The sequence below is a fragment of the Musca autumnalis genome, unplaced genomic scaffold (genome assembly GCF_047663935.1).
Source record: "Musca autumnalis isolate F117 unplaced genomic scaffold, ASM4766393v1 scaffold_2, whole genome shotgun sequence".
Classification (NCBI taxonomy): Eukaryota; Metazoa; Arthropoda; class Insecta; order Diptera; family Muscidae; genus Musca; species Musca autumnalis.
The window spans coordinates 255,530,054-255,550,906 of NW_027411755.1; the positions used below are offsets into that span (position 1 = coordinate 255,530,054).

General features: G+C 35.3%; 1 protein-coding gene across 14 annotated transcripts in view; it reads left to right on the forward strand.

The window, feature by feature from the left end:
- The window catches only part of Ndae1 (Na[+]-driven anion exchanger 1), a 192,292-nt gene that overhangs the window by 120,413 nt on the left and 51,026 nt on the right, over window positions 1-20,853 (forward strand). For 6 of the 14 annotated variants that reach the window (XM_073971533.1, XM_073971535.1, XM_073971538.1 and 3 more), the window contains exon 1: window positions 3,918-4,261. The exons of 7 other annotated variants lie outside the window; for them this stretch is intronic. In XM_073971533.1, coding sequence (XP_073827634.1) covers window positions 4,206-4,261 — 56 coding nt within the window. In that variant the 5' untranslated portion in view covers window positions 3,918-4,205. Of the gene's footprint in view, window positions 1-3,913; window positions 4,262-20,853 lie in introns of those variants that run through there. One more of the 14 variants, XM_073971541.1, reaches the window with a different exon arrangement.

The window sequence follows — 20,853 nt, forward strand, 5'->3', positions numbered from 1 at the left end:
CACGTTGGTGGATAAAATAATCCACGTTGGTAGATAAAATTATTCACATTGGTGGATAAAATTATCTACATTATCCATTTTGGTGGATAACTTATCCATGTTGGTGGATAAACCTATCCACGTTGGGGTATTAACTTATCCACGTTTGTGGCTTAACTTATCCACTTTTGTGGATAAAAATATCCAAATTTATTGATAAAATTATCCACGTTAGTGGATAACCTTATCCATATTGGTGTATAAACTTATCCACGTTGGCGGATAAACCTATCTACGTTGGTGAATTAAATTATCCACGTTGGCGGATAAACCTATCTACGTTGGTGAATTAAATTATCCACGTTGGCGGATAAACTCATCCACGTTGGTGGATAAACTTATCCATGTTGGTGGATAAAAATATCCAAATTTATTGGTAAAATTATCCACGTTGGTGGATAAAATTATCCACGTTGATGGATAAAATTATCCATGTTGGTGGATAAAAATATCCAAATTTATTGGTAAAATTATCCACGTTGGTGGATAAAATTATCCACGTTTGTGGATAAAATTATCCACATTGGTGGATAAAATTATCCACGTTAGTGGATAACCTTATCCACATTGGTGTATAAACTTATCCACGTTGGCGGATAAACCTATCTACGTTGGTGAATTAAATTATCCACGTTGGCGGATAAACCTATCTACGTTGGTGAATTAAATTATCCACGTTGGTGGATAACCTTATCCATATTGGTGTATAAACTTATCCATGTTAGTGGATAAACTTATCCACGTTGGTGGATAAAATTATCTATGTTGGTGGATAAATTTATCCATGTTGGTGGATAAAAATATCAAAATTTGTGGATAAAATTATCAAAATTTGTGGATAAAATTATCCAAGTTGGTGGATAAAATTATCCACCTTGGTGGATGAAATTATCCACGTTGGTGGATAAAATTATCCACGTTGGTGGATAAAATTATCCACGTTGGTGGATAAAATTATCCACCTTGGTGGATAAAATTATCCACCTTGGTCGATGAAATTATCCACGTTGGTGGATAAAATTCTCCACGTTGGTAGATAAAAACGTTGGTGGATAAAAATATCCATATCTGTGGATAAAATTATCCTATTAGTGGATAAAAATATACGAATCTACGTTGGTGAATTAAATTATCCACGTTGGTGAATTAAATTATCCACGTTTGTGAATTAAATTATCCACGTTGACGGATAAACTCATCCACGTTGGTGGATAAACTTATCCATGTTGGTGGATAAAAATATCCAAATTTATTGATAAAATTATCCACGTTGGTGGATAAAATTATCCACGTTGGTGGATAAAAATATCCAAATATATTGATAAAATTATCCACATTGCTGGATAAAATTATCCACGTTGGTGGATAACCTTATCCATATTGGTGTATAAACTTATCCACGTTGGCGGATAAACCTATCCAAGTTGGTGAATTAAATTATCCATGCTGGTGGATAAAAATATCAAAATTTGTGGATAAAATTATCCACTTTGGTGGATAAACTTATCCATGTTGGTGGATAAAATTATCCACGTTGGTGGATAAAATTCTCCACGTTGGTAGATAAAATTATTCACATTGGTGGATAAAATTATCTACATTATCCATTTTGGTGGATAACTTATCCATGTTGGTGGATAAACCTATCCACGTTGGGGTATTAACTTATCCACGTTTGTGGCTTAACTTATCCACTTTTGTGGATAAAAATATCCAAATTTATTGATAAAATTATCCACGTTGGTGGATAAAAATATCCAAATTTATTGATAAAATTATCCACGTTGGTGGATAAAAATATCCAAATTTATTGATAAAATTATCCACATTGGTGGATAAAATTATCCACGTTAGTGGATAACCTTATCCATATTGGTGTATAAACTTATCCACGTTGGCGGATAAACCTATCTACGTTGGTGAATTAAATTATCCACGTTGGCGGATAAACCTATCTACGTTGGTGAACTAAATTATCCACGTTGGCGGATAAACTCATCCACGTTGGTGGATAAACTTATCCATGTTGGTGGATAAAAATATCCAAATTTATTGGTAAAATTATCCACGTTGGTGGATAAAATTATCCACGTTGATGGATAAAATTATCCATGTTGGTGGATAAAAATATCCAAATTTATTGGTAAAATTATCCACGTTGGTGGATAAAATTATCCACGTTTGTGGATAAAATTATCCACATTGGTGGATAAAATTATCCACGTTAGTGGATAACCTTATCCATATTGGTGTATAAACTTATCCACGTTGGCGGATAAACCTATCTACGTTGGTGAATTAAATTATCCACGTTGGCGGATAAACCTATCTACGTTGGTGAATTAAATTATCCACGTTGGTGGATAACCTTATCCATATTGGTGTATAAACTTATCTAAGTTAGTGGATAAACTTATCCATGTTGGTGGATAAAAATATCAATATTTGTGGACAAAATTATCCACGTTGGTGGATAAAATTATCCACGTTGGTGGATAAAATTATCCACGTTTGTGGATAAAATTCTCCACGTTGGTAGATAAAATTATTCACATTGGTGGATAAAATTATCTACATTATCCATTTTGGTGGATATCTTGTCCATGTTGGTGGATAAACCTATCCACGTTGGAGTATTAACTTATCCACGTTTGTGGCTTAACTTATCCACTTTTGTGGATAAAAATATCCAAATTTGTGGAAATTATCCACTTCGGTAGATAAAAATATACACGTTGGTAGACAAAAGTATCCAAATTTGATGATAAAAATATCCACGTTGGTGGATAAACTTATTCACGTTTGTGGATAAAAATATATAAATTTGTGGATAAAATTATCCACGTCGGTGGATAAAGATATCCACGTTGGTGGATAAACTTATTCACGTTGGTGGAATTTGTGGATAAAATTATCCACGTCGGTGGATAAAATTATCCACGTCGGTGGATAAAATTATCCACGTCGGTGGATAAAAATATCCACGTTGTTTTATAGAAGTATTCAAATTTGTGGACAAAATTATCCACGTTTGTGGATAAACTTTTCCACGTTGGTGGATAAACTTATCCACATTGGTGGATAAACTTATCCACATTGGTGGAAAAAATTATCCACATTGGTGGATAAAATTATCCACATTGGTGGATAAAATTATCCACGTAGATGGATAAAATTATACACGTTGATGGATAAACTTATCCACGCTGGTTAAAAAAACTTATCCACGATGGTGAATAAAAATAACCAAATTTGTGGATAAAATCCAGGGTGGTGGTTAAAATTATCCACGTTTATGGATAAACTAATACACGTTGGCGGATAAACTTATCCACCACTGTCCATTTTATCCTTATAACTTTGGTGGAAGAAAATAATCCCAGCTGACCCCGTTTACAACAGATTGTTTTCGCGGTTTCCAAACACTGTGCTAGACGATATAAAACAGTAAATATTGAAAAATATCAACACTCATAATAATAATAAAAAATTGAAATGTTTTCTTTTTCTCGTTTTAATTTTCAAACAGTGACTCTCATGTCAGCTGTAATCGGCTGCGATAATGTCACACACAGTGTCGTGATCGACTACTCAGCAGCAAACTCGACTCGACTGGGGCAGTAAAACAAAAAATTATTGAAGGGGTGGTGTTGGCGGCAATATTGTCTGACAGCCTTCATCACACGAGAGAGCAAAAACGTCGTCAACAAAAATAACAACAAACACAATAAATGGTCGAGTGATCGCTTGAAAAAAAAAACAAAAAGCAAACACTGTTGCTGTAGTTGTTGTTGGTTTTTATTCTTCTCTGTAATCATTTATCAGCCAATATTTGGATTTGGCGTTCCTTCGGAACCAAAACGATTTGTTTGTTAAGCAGTCATTAAAAGTAGCAAGAACCCGATCGGGCGAGCAACCTCTGAGACTCAGACGACGACGTCTGGTGGTAGTCGTAGCTGCTGCAGATACAATCAGCCTTAACCTGGCCACTAGAAAGTGTTGAGACACATAGTTTATGACACCGTGAAATTAGTTCGCCTTCGTATGGGCTCTGGTAAAGTCGCAAAAAATCGCCAAAAATAGAGTTTCAAAAAAAAAAAAGAAAATAATAAGAAAAAGAAAACACGGGAAAAATATTTTCGAATTTTGAATAAAAAAGTTATTACATGAATCCGGATAAGAGAAATACTAGCGATCCCAATCGTAATGAAGATATAGAATTGTAAGTGCAAGAAGACAAAAAGGAGGAGAAGAATCAAGGAATATCAATATAATTTAGTTTTCAAGTGTTTTGTTAATAAATTAAAAGAAACAGCGACGAAATAATAAATTTAAATCATTTTCCCATTATTGACAACTTCAAGAAGAATTTAATACCTGGAAAGAAATACAACTCAAAGAACACAGCAACAAACGACAAATAAATCTTATCAAGGCGGAAAAAATATATAGTCAATACACCAATCTAAGGCAAACAAATATCTTCAAAGTTAAAAACAAAAAAAAAAACTTGATCAATTCTCCACTCCACGGCACGTGCTGCTAATTCGTGCAAACGTTCGTTTGGTTTCCATATCGTAAATATAACAAATTTAAAAAGTTGTATTTTTTAGTGGTAAAAACAACTCATATTTCTTTCAACTTATCATAAATTTATAAAACAATTCATTTGATCGCTTAATGAATATAAAATTTAAGTTTAGTTACGTTTCGTTATCACTTTTATAAATTAATTCCGAACCCAGTTTTATTTTACAACCTTCTTTTGATATTATCGCGGCAATTAGCGGGGCCATTAGACGGCAAAAAACGAACGAACGATTTTATGATTAGACGATGGATAAATATGCTGATATTATTTCTTTAATGTAATCATCATTTCGAATGGCTAAACTAAAAGTTGACACATGTTTACAGGGTTTTGGAGTGCAAAAAATTTATATTTTAAAAAATTGTATAAGTTTGAACCAAAAAAAGTGAGAAAGTGAACTGAATATAACTCGTTTAGTGATCAATTTTAGAATTTCCAGTTTACAGTTTGTAAATTAGTGTAAATTTAATTAGAACTTGTGAAGAGGTTAAATGGAAACTTTTGTCGCTGTCTATAATTCATTTGTGACAATGTAGAAAGTTATATAAGAACAATTTTATAATTTGTGAGAAGTTTTGTCGTGTTAATAGCACATTTTAGTGATTATTCTTAGGTCAATCATTGATACAATAACCGTTTATATTTAGGTAAGGAAATTACATTCCATAGAGACGGATTTTTGAAGAAACAGGAAACATTAACCCAGAAGAGACAATGAGAGATTTATATATATATATATATATATAAAAGAGCAGTGAGGTGAGGTATTCATTGACTGACTGATTCATCAGCGCCCAGACGAAAACGCTGAAGCTATAAAGTTGTAATTTTGGGTTTTTGGAAATTCGACCTAGAAGTGTACGAAAAATATTAAAAGGTACTAAATATGGTACCTTTTGTATTAGGCAAACGGTAAGAGCTAGAATTCTGAAATTTGGAATGATGAAGAGCTAGAAAGATGTGCCAAAGGGTTTTTGGAAGTTCGAACTATAAGTGCAGGAAAAGTACTAAATGGTACTAAATTTAGTACAATTTTGATTTGGGTGGACGGATTGAGCTGGAATCATGAAATTTGTAATTATGGTCACTGATGAAGAGTAAAAATTAAAGGTTTTTGGAATTCGTACTATAAGTGTACGAAAAGTAATAAATGGTACTAAATTTAGTACAATTTTGATTTGGGTGAACGGATTGAGCTGGAATCCTGAAATTTGTAATGAGGGTCACTGATGGAGAGTAACAAAGAAAGGTTTTTGGAAAGTCAAATAAAAAGTTTACGAAAAGTACTAAATGGTTCTAAATATAGTACAATTTGGATATGGATTAACAAATAGGGCCGGAATCCTGAAATTTGGAATGGGGGTTACTGATGAAGAGTACGAAAGATGTACCTAAGGTCGAAAAGTCCTAAATGGTAGTAAGTCTAGTATGATTTGGATTTGAAGAGCTGGAATCCTGAAATTTGGAATTAAGATTACTGTTGGAATACAGAATTGAGATATGGAGATAGCTTTGGAATATTGTTCTATTGTGCACGAAAGTACTAAATGGTACGAAATTCGCTACAATTTGTATGTGCGTGAACAGATTACTGTTGGAGTGTAGCATTGAGGTAGTTTTGGAAATTCGTACTTATGGAAAAGTGCTAAATGAAACTACATTGGCTACAATTTGAATTTAGGTGAACGGATAGAGCTGAGATATGAAAGTAGTTTTTGGAAAATCGTGTACGAAAAGTGCTAACCACCTTTTGGTATTTGCTATATGGTATAACTGGAATTTTGAAATTCGGTATTAGATTAGCAATTGGTGTTTAGAGTGGAGGTAGGGAGGAGGTTTTGAAAATTCGTTCTTATTTATACAAAAAATACTAAATAGTATTATAATTGGTTTCAGGGGAACAGACAAAGCTGGAAAAGTGAATTGGGGTTAGTATATATGTTGAATATAAAGAAGTAAATTTTGAAACGTTTATCAATGTCTACGAAAAGTTGGGTAACATGTTGGTACCAAAACCATTTTGGCATTGTGTAAACAGTTAAGGTACTAAATTTGGTGTTGGTTGTAGGAACAAAGCTGCGATTGTATAATTTGGAAATACGCTATTTGTACAAAAAATATGAAATTGCAAAATATTTGTTATGAAGATCACTCTAAAATTTGAGATAAAGTTCTGAGTTTGAAAAATTGTACTGAAAAATTGTACTGATTATTGTTCCATTGATTTTATGTTAACGCCAAGGAGTTTCTAAATAATGTACTGAAATTAAGTAGTCAAACGTGAAGTATCTTTTCAAAAAATATTTTTTGTTCTGACCGCTTTGGTATGTTAATTTGAAAACGTGGTCCAATGCGACAATTTTGTTAACTAGAAGGTATATACCCCCTGATAATAAAAAAGCCTAGAATGAAATATATAATAATAATTGTTCCACAAACATCCCAGGCGGGACAGAGGAGACTTCTCTCATATCAGTGAGTAAAACCCGATTCATATTAGCTCAATGATATGGGACCTACTGTTTATCGCCGAGTCCGAACGGCGTGTCTAAGACACCACTTGTAGAGAAGTTGTACAAGGCTGAAATACTCAGAAAATGTCGCCAACATTACTGAGGGGTATTTTGCCACCGTTGAAAAGTGTTTGATGTTGACTGGCCGGGGAATCGAACCCACGACCTTTAGCGTGCAAGGCGGGTGTGCATACCATTGCACCATGGTGGCACCCCCTAGAATGAAATGCATCAAAAAAAATTGGGCGTTATATACGGTTGACATATCCGTACAATTTTTTGTAAAAAAGTTTTTCTAACCTTTCGTGCCACAAATTCCGAATTTCGGTTGGAAAATGTGAAGAAGGTCTTCGAGATACTCTAAATTTCTCTTCTAATAAATGTGGATTGAAGTGGACATTTTTTAAATTAAACTTTTATATCCTCTGAAAATTCTAGGTCCAAATTTAAAGAAAATTGGACAATATAGATTTGTTCTTCTTTTAAAATACACTAACTCCCTGTTTTTTGTAACTAATTTTTGTCGTTCGTCTATATTCGTAATAATTTAGGCATCCACAGCTCAGCCCTTAGATGCCGTACAGACCTAATTTTTCGTAGATGCGTTGCATATTTAGTAAAAAATCACTCATTTAAAAATCAGCGCTCTACATTTGACAATTCGTGTGAGAAAAAAAATATTTTTACAAAAACAGGGGTAAGTCGAGAGGTACCATTATACGGGGGTATACAAAAACGTGGATTGTTGTGGCCATTTTCAATGGCGAAAATTTTACGGACCTATTCGGGTTCTGGGCGAAACCGCTAAAAACACTTGAATCGTGAATGTGCGTTATTGTTGTTGTGAAGGGGTGAGATAATGTCTAGTGTTTAGAAGTTCGTACTGGAAGTGAATGCTGTGTTAGTGAAGGGGTAAAACCAGGAGTCAAGTCTAAAATTTGCAATATGATTCGCTGTTGGTCTATGTCTGTGATATGAGGTCGTAGTTTTGGAAATTCGAAATAAAAAATATGGTAGCTGTGTAAGGATGCGATACGGCAGATCTTTTTTTTTTTTTGAAATTCTGACTACAGTGTACAGATCTAAAAGGAATTAAATCGAAAAAATGGGTCTTAGTACAACAGAATCTCCAGTGTTCTCCATCTCCATATTAAATATTGTTTATATATATTTTGTTCCCTTTCCGCATACGAAGTAGCGGGCATTTGCTAGTTTAATATAAAAGAGTACTGCCGTACCGTAGTTTTAGCTTCTTCTTACCATCGCAGATAAACTTACATAGATTTTTTTACAGTTGATCGCATAAAGATATTCAAAAAATGTTTTTTGTTGGACAGGAAACACCTTAACATTTTATCAAATTCTAATTCTGTAAAAACCCTAGTACATAGTTGCTGAGGAAATTAAAGTCATAGTGACATACGAGTGCTAATCGAAAAATGTCGCCTAATAATTAAAACGCTAATATTTACCATCAAAAGTAGTTTTTTTTTAACAAATACCAATTGTTTAAGCATTTTTTTTTTTTTTTTTTTTGAGACACCTCCGAAAATGTCCTTTTCAACGCTTGCCTGATGCTTTTTCGGGCTCATAAACATATTTTCATGATTCGTCACCTGGGACCACCTTATAAGCGTCGTTTGAAGCAGCGTAATCGTATTTTCTTCGAAATTTCTTGGACCGATTCACGCGATCCAACGAGAAATGCCCATTTTGAAAATGCCCAAGGACGCCTCTGTTTCACGGTATAAAACGTGGCGATCTTGCATTATCCGTTCACGCACAGATTTCTGGCACAACGGCCGTTTTTGAACGATCCTCACGACCTTCGTTTTTGAGCGATCATCAGCCACGATTGAATTCATTAATCATCATTTCACATCATTTTCACAGTGCTATAGTATGGCTTACAACGATTTAATTTGATCGATGCACTTTTGCCGCGATAATCCACGTCGAAAGTTGCGAAGAATGATCGGACGAATATCTTGTGAACATTCCATTTTTTAACAAATTGATTTTTTGCGGTCACTGTAAACAGCGCAACGCATGGTCGTACGTCGAATTGTACTGAGCAAGTTTATGCTAAAACATATCAAACTTTCCAATGGATCAAATGGGCAAATGGCGCCGTATTGTTGCCTAGGCTCGAAACTCTTCGATTAGCCCGTGTACACCTATAGATTTTCTCCCAATAGTCGGAACTCCCGATTCAATTTTGTATTTGGTTAGACTGTCGCTAAAGTTCCGTGTGGGTAGCAGACTTCATTTTAAAAAGACCTTACAGTGGGTCCCCTTTAGGATAGAGCATACTTTATACCATGTCCGCGATTTGAGTTATTTTTCGATTTTAGTCACATTTGTCAATCGACTTTATTATACGTTCCTTATAACTCCCGATTCGAGGTATTTTGCATATATTAGTCACATTGTTAAACGTATTTTTTGGTATTTTTGCTTCCACCTTGAAAACAAAATATGGACATGGCTACCTACAAAATCGTCGTATTTTTGACGCTTAAAACATATTATGTAACAGATGCAGCTAAACTAATTTTCTTCTGTATGATCCGTAATGAGTCCCACAGTGATCATTGAAGAGATAGTTATAAGTAAAAAAGTAGAGAGTCGAAGGTTATGAGGGGTTTAAAATAGTGAGGGTTAGAAATCTGTCGGATATACAGTATTCTTGTTCAGGTTGCGTTGTCCCGGCCATTTCAGATTTCTGTTGATATTATTGATGGTAGCGAGTTCAATAGTTGAACAGAAGGTTAGACTTAGTGGAAAGTTAACACCCATTAAACCATGCCGCCTGCAAGCTAGTATGGATCAGCGATATAGGAAATGTTCAATTGTCTCAGTATTTTCTTCGTCTTCACAGAGTCTGCAGTAATCGACACCGTCAACGGCAAAATTGGTCTTTTCGCCGTTTACCGCCAGGCCCACTTTCGCACATTCTGCTACGACCTTCCTAAAGGTATCAATTAATTTCCTTTACTGATCGTCCCATGATGTCTATGTCATCAGCATAAGCAAGAAACATGTGGCTATTGGTGTAAATTGTGCCATTTCTTTTGACATTTGCATCTCGTATTACCTTTTCCAGCAAAATGTTGAATAGGTCACACGAAAGGCTGTCTCCTTGTCTGAAACCTCTTTTGGTACAAAATTCTTCGGAGAGGTTCTTTTCAATTTCAACTGAGGACCTAGTATCAGTTACAGTCATCTTACAAAGCCGCATGAGCTTTGCGGGGATACCAAATTCAGACATTGCATGGAATACCTTTGATCGGAGGGGACTGTCAAATGCTGCTTTATAATCGACAAAAAGGTGATATGTGTCGATCTGCATCTCTTGGGTCTTCTCTAGGATTTCCAGCAGGGTAAATATCTGGTCAATGGTGGACTATGGTCCAATTATTTCGTTAGCCATTGGCTTTAGTCGTTCGCACAATATCCCTGACACTATCTTATAGGCAATAGGGAGAAGACTTATGACCCTATAGTTGGAGCATACAGTCTTATCTCCTTTCTTGTGGACGGGACATAGGATGCTCAGGTTCCAATCGACGGGTACGCGTTCTTCCTGCCAGATGGTGCTAACTAGCTGATGCATACACCTTATCAGCGCGTCGCCTCCGGTTTTAAACAGCTCGACTGGTAAGCCATCGGCTCCTGCTGCTTTATTATTCTTCAGCCGGTTGATTGCTGTTTTTACCTCATCTTGGCCGGGCGGTATACATTCTATACCATCTTCTGGAATTGGATCTGTGGTATCATCGTCTTCACTACTATTGATACCAGCAGATTGGAGAAGTGTTCCTTCCATATCCTGAGCACGCTATCTGTATCTGTTCCCAGATTACCTTGCTGGTCTCTACAGGAGGATGTGCCTGTACCAAAGCCATCTGTTTGATGTTTCACTCTTTGGTAGAATTTTCGGACTTCATTCTGGCTCCTGTACATCCCGATTTTTTCACACTCCCGCTTTTCCATTTCTCTCTTTTTCTTGTGGAAAAGACGTTTCTCTTCTCTCCTTTTCTCCTGATATCTCTCTCGTGCGCTACCCGTTGCTACTGATTGTAAAGTAGCTCTATATGACGCATTTTTCTCTTCGGTAGCACCACGACACTCCTGGTCATACCATGAATTCCTTGGTGGAGGTCTCTGGTATCCAAGTATGGATTTTGCGGCTCTTTGCATGGAGTGGGCAATATTTTGCCATTGTGTTGTTATGTTATCGGGTCGAGGAGTGCTTTGATTAAGCAGTTGGGCCAGTTGAGTGGAATATGCTGTGGCTCTCTGTTGTGATTGCAGCTTACCGATGTCCAACTTCCGTGTTGTGTCTGTTCGCACTTTGTTTGCTACGTTTAATCTGGTACGTACCTTTGCTGCAACCGAGTCTATATTTGCACCTCGGAACGATCGTACATCCAACACGCTCGATGAATGTCTTCCATCTATCACAAAATGATCAATTTGATTACTTGTTCTTTGATCGGGAGACAGCCAGGTGCCCTTATGAATATCGAGATGATTAAATCTGGTACTGCTAACTACCATGTTTTTTGCAGCTGCAAAGTCTATCAGCCTCATACCATTGTCAGATGTTTCACTGTGGAGACTGAATTTCCCGACTGTTGGGCCAAAGATATTCTCCTTTCCAATTTTGGCATTAAAATCGCCTAGAATGATTTTAATGTCATGGGCAGGGCAACGGTCATATGTTTCTTCTAAGCGCTCGTAAAATATATCTTTGGTCTGTTCGTCCTTTTCTTCGGTGGGAGCATGAGCACAAATAAAGCAGATGTTGAAGAATTTAGCTTTTATTCGAATTGAAGCAAGTCTTTCATTCACTGGGGTGAAACTGGATACCAGATGTTTTAGTCTCCGACTAACTACGAATCCGCAACCAAACTCATGCTTTATGTCATGGCAGCTATAATACAGTGCGTCACCTTTAGGTGTTGTTGTGACGCCTTTCCCAATCCATTGTATTTCCTGTATGGCAGTAATATCGGCTTTGTACTTTTCAAGTACGTCTGCCAATGCGAAGACTGCACCTTCTCTATAAAGAGTGCGAACATTCCAGGTGCAGATTCGCAGATCATGGTCCTTAAAACGTTTGCGGGGTTCGTCAACTTTAGAGGGGTTTGTTTATCTTTTCTTTCGTTTTTTCATAGTAGGATGTTTTTTCTAGGGGAGGGTTACTAACCCGACGCCCAAAACCAAGTTTTTAACGTTCTTATCGGTGAACGCGCGGCACATGTTAGCTCACTACCTTTAACGGGTGTTAAAGGCAGTTCCCCAGGTGACACCACGGGGAGGTCAGTGTCCACTTGAGATGAAAGAGGGACCAAGATAAATCCTGGGCTTTGCCATGTTAAAGCCGGTCAAGACCGTTGCTTGGTATCATTCATCCCCTACGTCACCCACAAATTGATTTTAAAAAATATTTTTTATTAAAAATATATGAAATGGAAAAAATTCTCAAAAATTATTTCCTGTTGCACGAATGAATAAGCTTAAGCCTACTAATAACTAAATTAAAATATAGAAAAAGGTCATGCGCAAATCACTTGAAAAAAATTTAGATTTTTTTTTGTTAAAAAATTATATCTTTGAAAAAAAGCTTTTACGAAATTTTTATGATTCTCAGAATTAACGAAAATTATTGAGAAACAAACTCTATGTCTGTTTGGTTATTTCATGTGGCTCTAAAATTTATTTTGAATTATATAGCTGCTTATAGTGACTTAAAAAATTTTTTGTGCGTGAGGATTTTTGACCGAATCACCTTATAATTAAGATATTATATAATCATATTAGAAACTCATAACCCTACTGTACATACATGGATGAAGGAATAGGGATTTAACAGCACTCCAGTTATTGTTGTAAGTCAGCAAAGCAGACAGAAAAGAAAATAATTTTCCATTTATCCCCTTCAAACATTTCTAAATAGAGAAACATTAAAAACGTTTAGTTTACAGTATTATTCCATAGAAGAAAATTTGCATTACAACATCAAACTTTCATATAAAATGACGTTTTAATTATTTGTTTAGTTTTTTTTTTTTTTTGTTATTGCAAATGAGATTTTTTTCTTCGATTCTAATCAGGTTGTGTGTTGTTGAAACACATGCACGTGCTGATTAATATCGCATTCAATGACTCCATATACAATTCATATTATAAACAAAGATGTAGGGGCGTAATCAATATGCAGCAACAAATATAAAATATTTGCATTTTCAATAAAAGGCAATAAACAACAACAGCAATAAATAATAAATGTAATAACAGCAAGTTATACAAATTATTAAAAAAAACTTATTAGTATTAAACAAATTACACAATGCGATTAGCTTCTTATAGGCATGTTTATGTAATCAAAGCGTATAAAAGTTTTAAAATTAAAAAGACTTTAAGTTTAAAATTAAATCAACTGAAAAATAAAATTTGCAATTCTGCACTAGCGATTTTTCGGAAAATTTTGCAAAAAGATACACCGTTTTGATATTTCGAATTGATATTACAATAATAGGAAGAAACTCAAGGTATATGGAATGTTGATTAGAAAACTGCAAGATATGTTAGATTTTGAAATTAAACAAACATTAGATATATAGCTATTGCCAATTGTGGTTTAAAGAGAATTCATCATCTAGAGAATAACATTTGTGCCTATTCTTCATTTACGAAGTTTTGAATTCTTCACATGATTTGGATACAGGAAATTTTGATTTGATTTGCATTTTTCAACCAATTCATTTCCAATTTCCAACGAAAGTACCAAAAGTACTTTTGTAGTTTGTTTTCATTTTATAAAAATCCCATTAATTTTTCACAATAAGGAAAAATATCTGCAATTTATTCTGTTATTTCTTATATTGTGTGTGATTGCTGAGGAAAATCTATTGTCAGAAGCGTAAACACCGCAATACTTTCAATAGAAAATTAATTGCGTCGTTTTGTTTTCTTTTCGTGTTCTCTTGTGGCCAATACAAAGATGCATTCATTGCCTTACCTTTCTATCGATGAATGTTATTGCCAACAAATGGCCAATAAATTACTTCTTACTACCGCTGACTGACTGACCAACGATGAATATCAAGGTGATGTTTTACAGAATTGTTTGGATTGCTGAGTGGTGAGTGTAGTGTATCGATGGGAAAATGTGTTTCTTTTTTCCTTTCGAGTGTTAGTGAATGAAAAGGTGGCGAAGAAACAGGGTACCAGGTTGCTTGTTAATTGAATGAGGTATTAATTGCAAACCTGTTGGTGTAACCTTTTTGCATTTGCGAACGCTCAGCTCATTAGTGGAAAAGTGGAGACAAAAGAAGAGGAACAAAAAAATGAAAATACATTTTGTAAAATATAAGTTGTAATTAAGGCACTACCCCGAAAGCTGGTAATTTAATATTGAGAACAATTTGTAATCTTTTGAAAGGGGGTAATTAGTTTGTGAAGACAAATTAGATACTTTGATACTTTGTCAGAACTTTTTAATACTTTAAAGGTGGTACAGACCATTGAAGGTCTTCGGTAGAGACAAGTTCTCCACTAGGTATTTTATTAATTGAAAAGCATTGCAATGTTTTATATAGATAAAAACTTTCCCCGGTTATTTAATAGATAAACGACCTATCATAGATCTACTCCAAACAGAAGAGCTATTGCAGGACTCCTCAGGACAAAAGGCCTTTTCCCGATCTAAATAGAATACTTTTCTAAATATAAAGCTTTACTAACGTTTTCAAATGATATAAACCCCTCTCTATTCCATAGACAGAAGAACTTTCCCATTTCTTCTATAAATTAAAGACTTTCCCCGGGTTTTCTATAAAGACAGGTCTTCTATAAATACAGGTCTTCTATAAATAAAATATGTTTGATAGACCTTCTTCCCATCCCTTCCCTTCTATAAATGAAATACCTTCAGTGCGTCTTCTACAAATAGAAGACCTTTTCTTGGTCTTCAATATAAAGAAAATCTTACTCTGGTCTTCTATTTCGCAGGTTTTCTACCTTTCCTAAGATTATATTTGTTATTTATTCCATTTTATGCAATTTAAGCCTGCCTATGGGCCGATAGCAATTCAATTGCATTTTGAACTTCTATAGCAGATCTTCCCCTGTGTACAAGATCCGATAAATGCGTATGGACTTGTAGAGGTTGTAATTTTACAGAGTAGTTTTAGAACCGAAATTAATGTTTGTCCAAAGACGAAAATGAATGTAGACAACACAACTTGATCTATAACTTGCGTTTTATTTTCTTCTGCTTCTGCTTCAAAGAGTTGCAGATTATTGTTAGGGGTAGTTTACACTATATGTAAATGTCATATGACATGACATTTTCCATCGTTATATATTCGCTAATATGCGTAATATTGGTGATTTTCCTTACGCCATTTACTCTGTGCGCCCACACCAGCAAAAATGTAAAAAAACGACGTCTCCACATTGCCTTCGTGGGTAAATATGGAATATTTTTATTTCGTGTCATATGACATTGATAGCTAGTGTAAACTACCTCTTAGTAATGACTATTTTCTTAGGACACATGTTATGCCGTCATATATTGTTAGTGTTACGGATTCAGTAACTGTGATATATTTTAAACGTGACGTCAGACAACCTTACATTACGTCGCACTAACTACTTAACTTACGTCTTCAACAGAAGAAGAAAGCTACCATCTACCACGCATTGAAACATCTCCAAAGCACCAATAGGTAAGATATTTTTGCATGTCTTCTGTAGATGGAAGACCTTTTACCGATTTTCTATGGATGAATATTTTCCTTGGTCTTTATTAAATAGAAGAATTTGCCCAAGGTCTTCACTAGATCAGCATCTTCATCTTCTGGTTATCATAGTCCAATTAATGATGTTCAGTTTTCTTAGTTTTCTTCTTCTTCTTTATTTGCGGATCCGTTTTTCGGATATTAAGCGACCATACAATGTTATAGTATTACATCTGAATATGTTTTAATATTTTATATTATGAAATTATTGACAGCTCTCGGTTTTTAGCAGCATGTAGCAGATTTGTTTCACATCTATATCCTGTCCACTCTTGGATGTTACTTAGCCAGTATATCTCTCTTCTGCCTCTTGGTCGTTGTCCTTCTATGGTACATTTAATAATACATTGCATAAACTTGTATTTATAATTCCTCATCAAGTGTCCAAGGTATGCGGGTTTTCTTGATTTGACAATGTGCAAGAGTTGTCTGTCGAGATGCATTCGTCTTAGAATTTCTTGGTTTGAAGTGTGCGATGTATAGGGCACCTTTAGAACTCTTCGATAGACCCATATTTCAAATGCTTCAATTTTTTTTGATCTGCACTTTTGATGGTCCAAGTTTCTACAGCATATAGTAATATAGACCAAATATAGCATTTTACAAATCTAATCTTAGTTGCGAGACTTATTTCGTGGTTGGTAAGTGTGTTTTTGTATTTAAAAAAAGGCGTTTCTGGCCATCTCCACTCGACGCTTAATTTCGTTTGATATGTTCCATTGATCGTTAATTAAAATGCCAAGGTATATAAAAGATTTTACACGTTCGATATTTTCGTTCTTAATAATTAGTGGCGTTTCACAACTTACATCTTTTCGACTTACAACCATGTATTTTGTCTTTTTTATATTTATTTTGATGCCATATTTTTCGCTTACGAGAGTGAGCTTGTCTAGGAGCTGTTGTAGTCCAGTTATACTGCTAGCAATAATTGTGGTATCATCAGCGTAACGTATGTTATTTATAATTTTCCCCTGAACTCTTATCCCGATCCGCTCTCCTTCAATTGACTCTTGAAATATTTTTTGGGAGTATATATTAAAGAGAATCGGGGATAATATGCAACCTTGCCTAACTCCTTTTGATATGGGAATTTCGTCTGTCAGATCTCCATTTACTTCAATTCTTGCCTTTTGGTGCCAGTATAAATTTCGTATGCATCTGATCTCTTTCTCCGGTATTTCTATTCCCCTCAGTATATCGATTAATTTCGTGTTGGACGGTATCAAATGCCTTTGCATTATCGATGAAACATATATAAACATCTTTTTGGACTTCCCGGCATTTCTGTACCAGTACTTGAAGGGATAATAGGGCTTCTCTGGTACCCATACCTTCCTTGAAGCCGAACTGTGACTCTCCCATAGCGCTTTCACATTTGGCGTATATTCTTTTGTGAATTATTCTCAAAAACATTTTTAATATGTGGCACATAAGGCTAATAAGCCTGTAGTCAGAACACTTTTTTGCGTTCGATTTCTTCGGTATCGCAATGAAAGTTGAGTTCAACCAATCGTTCGGATATTGACCATTATCATACACATAATTGAAAAGTTGTACAATGAGTGATATGTTGTCCTCATCTATAAGTTTTAAGATTTCAGAAGGAATTTCATCAGGTCCGGTTGATTTCTTGTCCTTTAGTGATTGAATCGCATATTCCACTTCGGATTTAGTGATTGGATTTCCTGTTATAAAAGTATTTATGTCCTGGTAATATCTTGATCGTTGATCGTCAGTGAATAATTGTTCAATATAGTTTTTCCATTGATCCTTTATGTGTGATGTCTCGAAAATGGGCTGGTTGTTGTCATCCGTTAGTACTGCTGGTGATGCCTTCCTATACACTCCTGCGGATTCTTTTAGTTTTTTATGTAGGTTATAATCGTTTTAGTTTTTTAGTTTTTCTACTCCATCCAGTCATCTTGTTCTCGGGTTTACTTTTGAGTACTGAGGGGATTTGCGCTTAGAATTTGCTGACTGTTTTCAGACATTCTCTCTACAATGATGTCTACTTTCTTAGGACACATGTTACGCCGTTATATATTATTATATACGTTACGTCAGACAACCTTACATTACGTCGCACTAACTACTTAACTTAGGTACAGATTTTTTTATGAATGAATATTTTTCTTGGTCTTCACTAGATCAGCAACATCATCTTCTGGTTATCATAGTCCAATTATTGATGCTCCGTTTTCTTTGTTTTAGTATAGTTTTTCTACTCCATCCAGTCACCTTGTTATTGGGTTTACTTTTGAGTACTGAGGGGATTTGCGCTTAGAATTTTATTTTGTACTCTGTTTTCAGACATTCTCGCTACATGTCCTGTCCAACATAACTTCTGGGCTTTTGTGTATTCTGCGAAGTCTTTTCCTTCGAGTATTGCATTAATTTCATCATTATTTCGTACACAATCTTCGTTTTCTCACTCGTCTTGCACCCAATATTTTTATACCCTCCACCATAGGATGGGGGTATATTAAGTTTGTCACTACGTTTGTAACTACTCGAAATAATCATTGTAGACCCCACAAAGTATATATATTCTTGATCAGCGGGCAATTCTACATCGATATAGTCATGTCCGTCCGTCTATCCGTCTGTCCGTCTGTGGAAATCACTCTAGCGTCCGAACGGATTGACGTAGGTTGATGAAATTTTGGGAAAATATGTTATATTTACGTAGGACTTTTGGTATTGAAAGCGGGCTATGTAGGTCCACGCTTTCGTATAGTGCCCATACAAAATGACGCGTCGTCGTTTTAAAGAATTTTTAAGATATTTGGCCCATTTTACCTCCGAATTGGTTGTAATTTGGTACTTTGTGTCTCCAGAGGCCAAAAAATATTCCTACCAAAGTTGGGTTATATAGGTCCACGTTTTGGTATAGCCCCCATATAAGGCCCCATATAAAGTACGCGTCATTTTAATATATTTTGAATGTATTAGACCCATTTGACCACAGAATTGGTTGCAATTTGGTATTTTGTGTCTTCAGAGGCCAGAAAACATTCCTACCAAAGTTGGGTTGTATAGGTCCAAGTTTTGGTATAGTCCCCACATAAGACCCCTTATAAAGTACCCGTCATTTTATTATATTTTGAATGTATTAGACCCATTTGACCAAATAATCGGTTGTAACTTTGTATTTTTTGTTTCCAGAGGCTAAGAAACATTTCTACCATAAAATGTTTATATAGGTCCACGTGTTGATATAGCCCCCATAATACGATATCTCCCGATTTTCGATATTTTGAACGTTTTAGCCTCATTATCACACCGAGATGGCTGAAATTTGGTATTTAGTCTTCTTTAGGCGTATAAAACTTTCCCCCAGAAATTTGTAGGTATAGGTCCACGTCATCATATAGCCCCCATAGAATGGTACCTTCCGAATTTCGGTATTTTGAAGGTAGTGGCCACATTATTCCATCGAAATGGCTGAAATTTGTGGTGGAGGGTATAAAAAGTTCGGCCCGATCGAACTTAACGCTTTTCTTACTTGTTATTACTACTTTTCTCTCGAAAATTCTTAAAATCTTTTCAACGTGACAGGTTTGTTCACTGAGATAGCTAGCTATCTTTTTCAAGAAGTTTAGACGACATGTGATCAAAAATACATCAATCTGTTCAAAGTTAATTGAAGCCTTGTATATGTATGTGTTGCCAACTCTACCGTTTGGAGTGTATCGTCCGAAGAAGTTTGCAGAGTTTTACCCTTAAAATATCACTTTTTAAGAAGTTTGGGACACTTCCCATCGAAAATACACAGATTATATAAAAGTTAATAGCGTTGTAGATCTGAACAGGAGCCAGTCTTTTGATAGTTTCAATCAATCCTTTACATCCTGCATTGACCTTTACTAATCTTAACTCTAAAACCGAAGTTTTCTCTCCTTGAGGAAAGTCTGTTGATCAAGTCGGTCAAGTTGATCAAAAGATTGTGAAAGGTTTTGCAAAGTCCGGCCTAACAGTCAATGATCTCCATTTTAATTTATACAGAAGGCAGGCAATGCATTTGTGAGTGTTGAAATTCTCTGTTCTGAATCCGATTTGAACAGTATTCTTACTCTAGCGTTAATCGAAATCGTTCAATTAACTACAAAGTGGGCGAAAGTCAGGAATTTGGCTTATAACTCCCACATACTTGTGTATGGAACCGAAATCACTATTGCTTCCGTCTGATGGTGTAGCCGATATTAAATCAGTTTTTGAAGATATTGGTTAAAAAAATATGACGACTTACGCTGCTTTCTTTAAAGCATTTTATGGATTCTAATTTTTTTTCAGCGGTGACATAATACCTCTGAGTAATATTGACCTTCATTTCTTAGGTTTTCTTCCAGTGTTATCATTAGATACCACTTCCGTTCGGATTGGGCGATAAAATATATAGTACATTTATTATTGAGCCTGAATCGGGCTCATTAATTGATATGAGAGTAGTCTCCTCTTGTCCCATCAGCAGGTCTATTCTGTAACTTTTATCGATTGAAAAGTTGTTAAAATTTCTTTTGTTTTTTAACAACTACAAAATGAAATTGTTGTAAAATAAACAATGAGTAAAGTTGTTAAAAAGTTACAGAATAGGCCTACAGGAGTGTTTGTGGAAAATAGTTCTACTTTTAATGTCACAAAACTTCTAAAGAGGAATCGTTTGCTATAGCACATCCGAAAATGCCTGGAGTAATCCACAACTGTTTCTGCGGCCCATCTCTTTTTGAAAAATCGACGCTGAAACGCGTCTCATAATGGTATTTGTATCGTACTTTCCTGATATTTCAGCTCAACTCAAAATTAGCGTGGTTCATAGTGAAGAGATCAGCCTATAGATATGATAAAAGTGGATCTTGTTTTCCAAGGATAAAGAATTGCTAGGGAGTTGCATGTT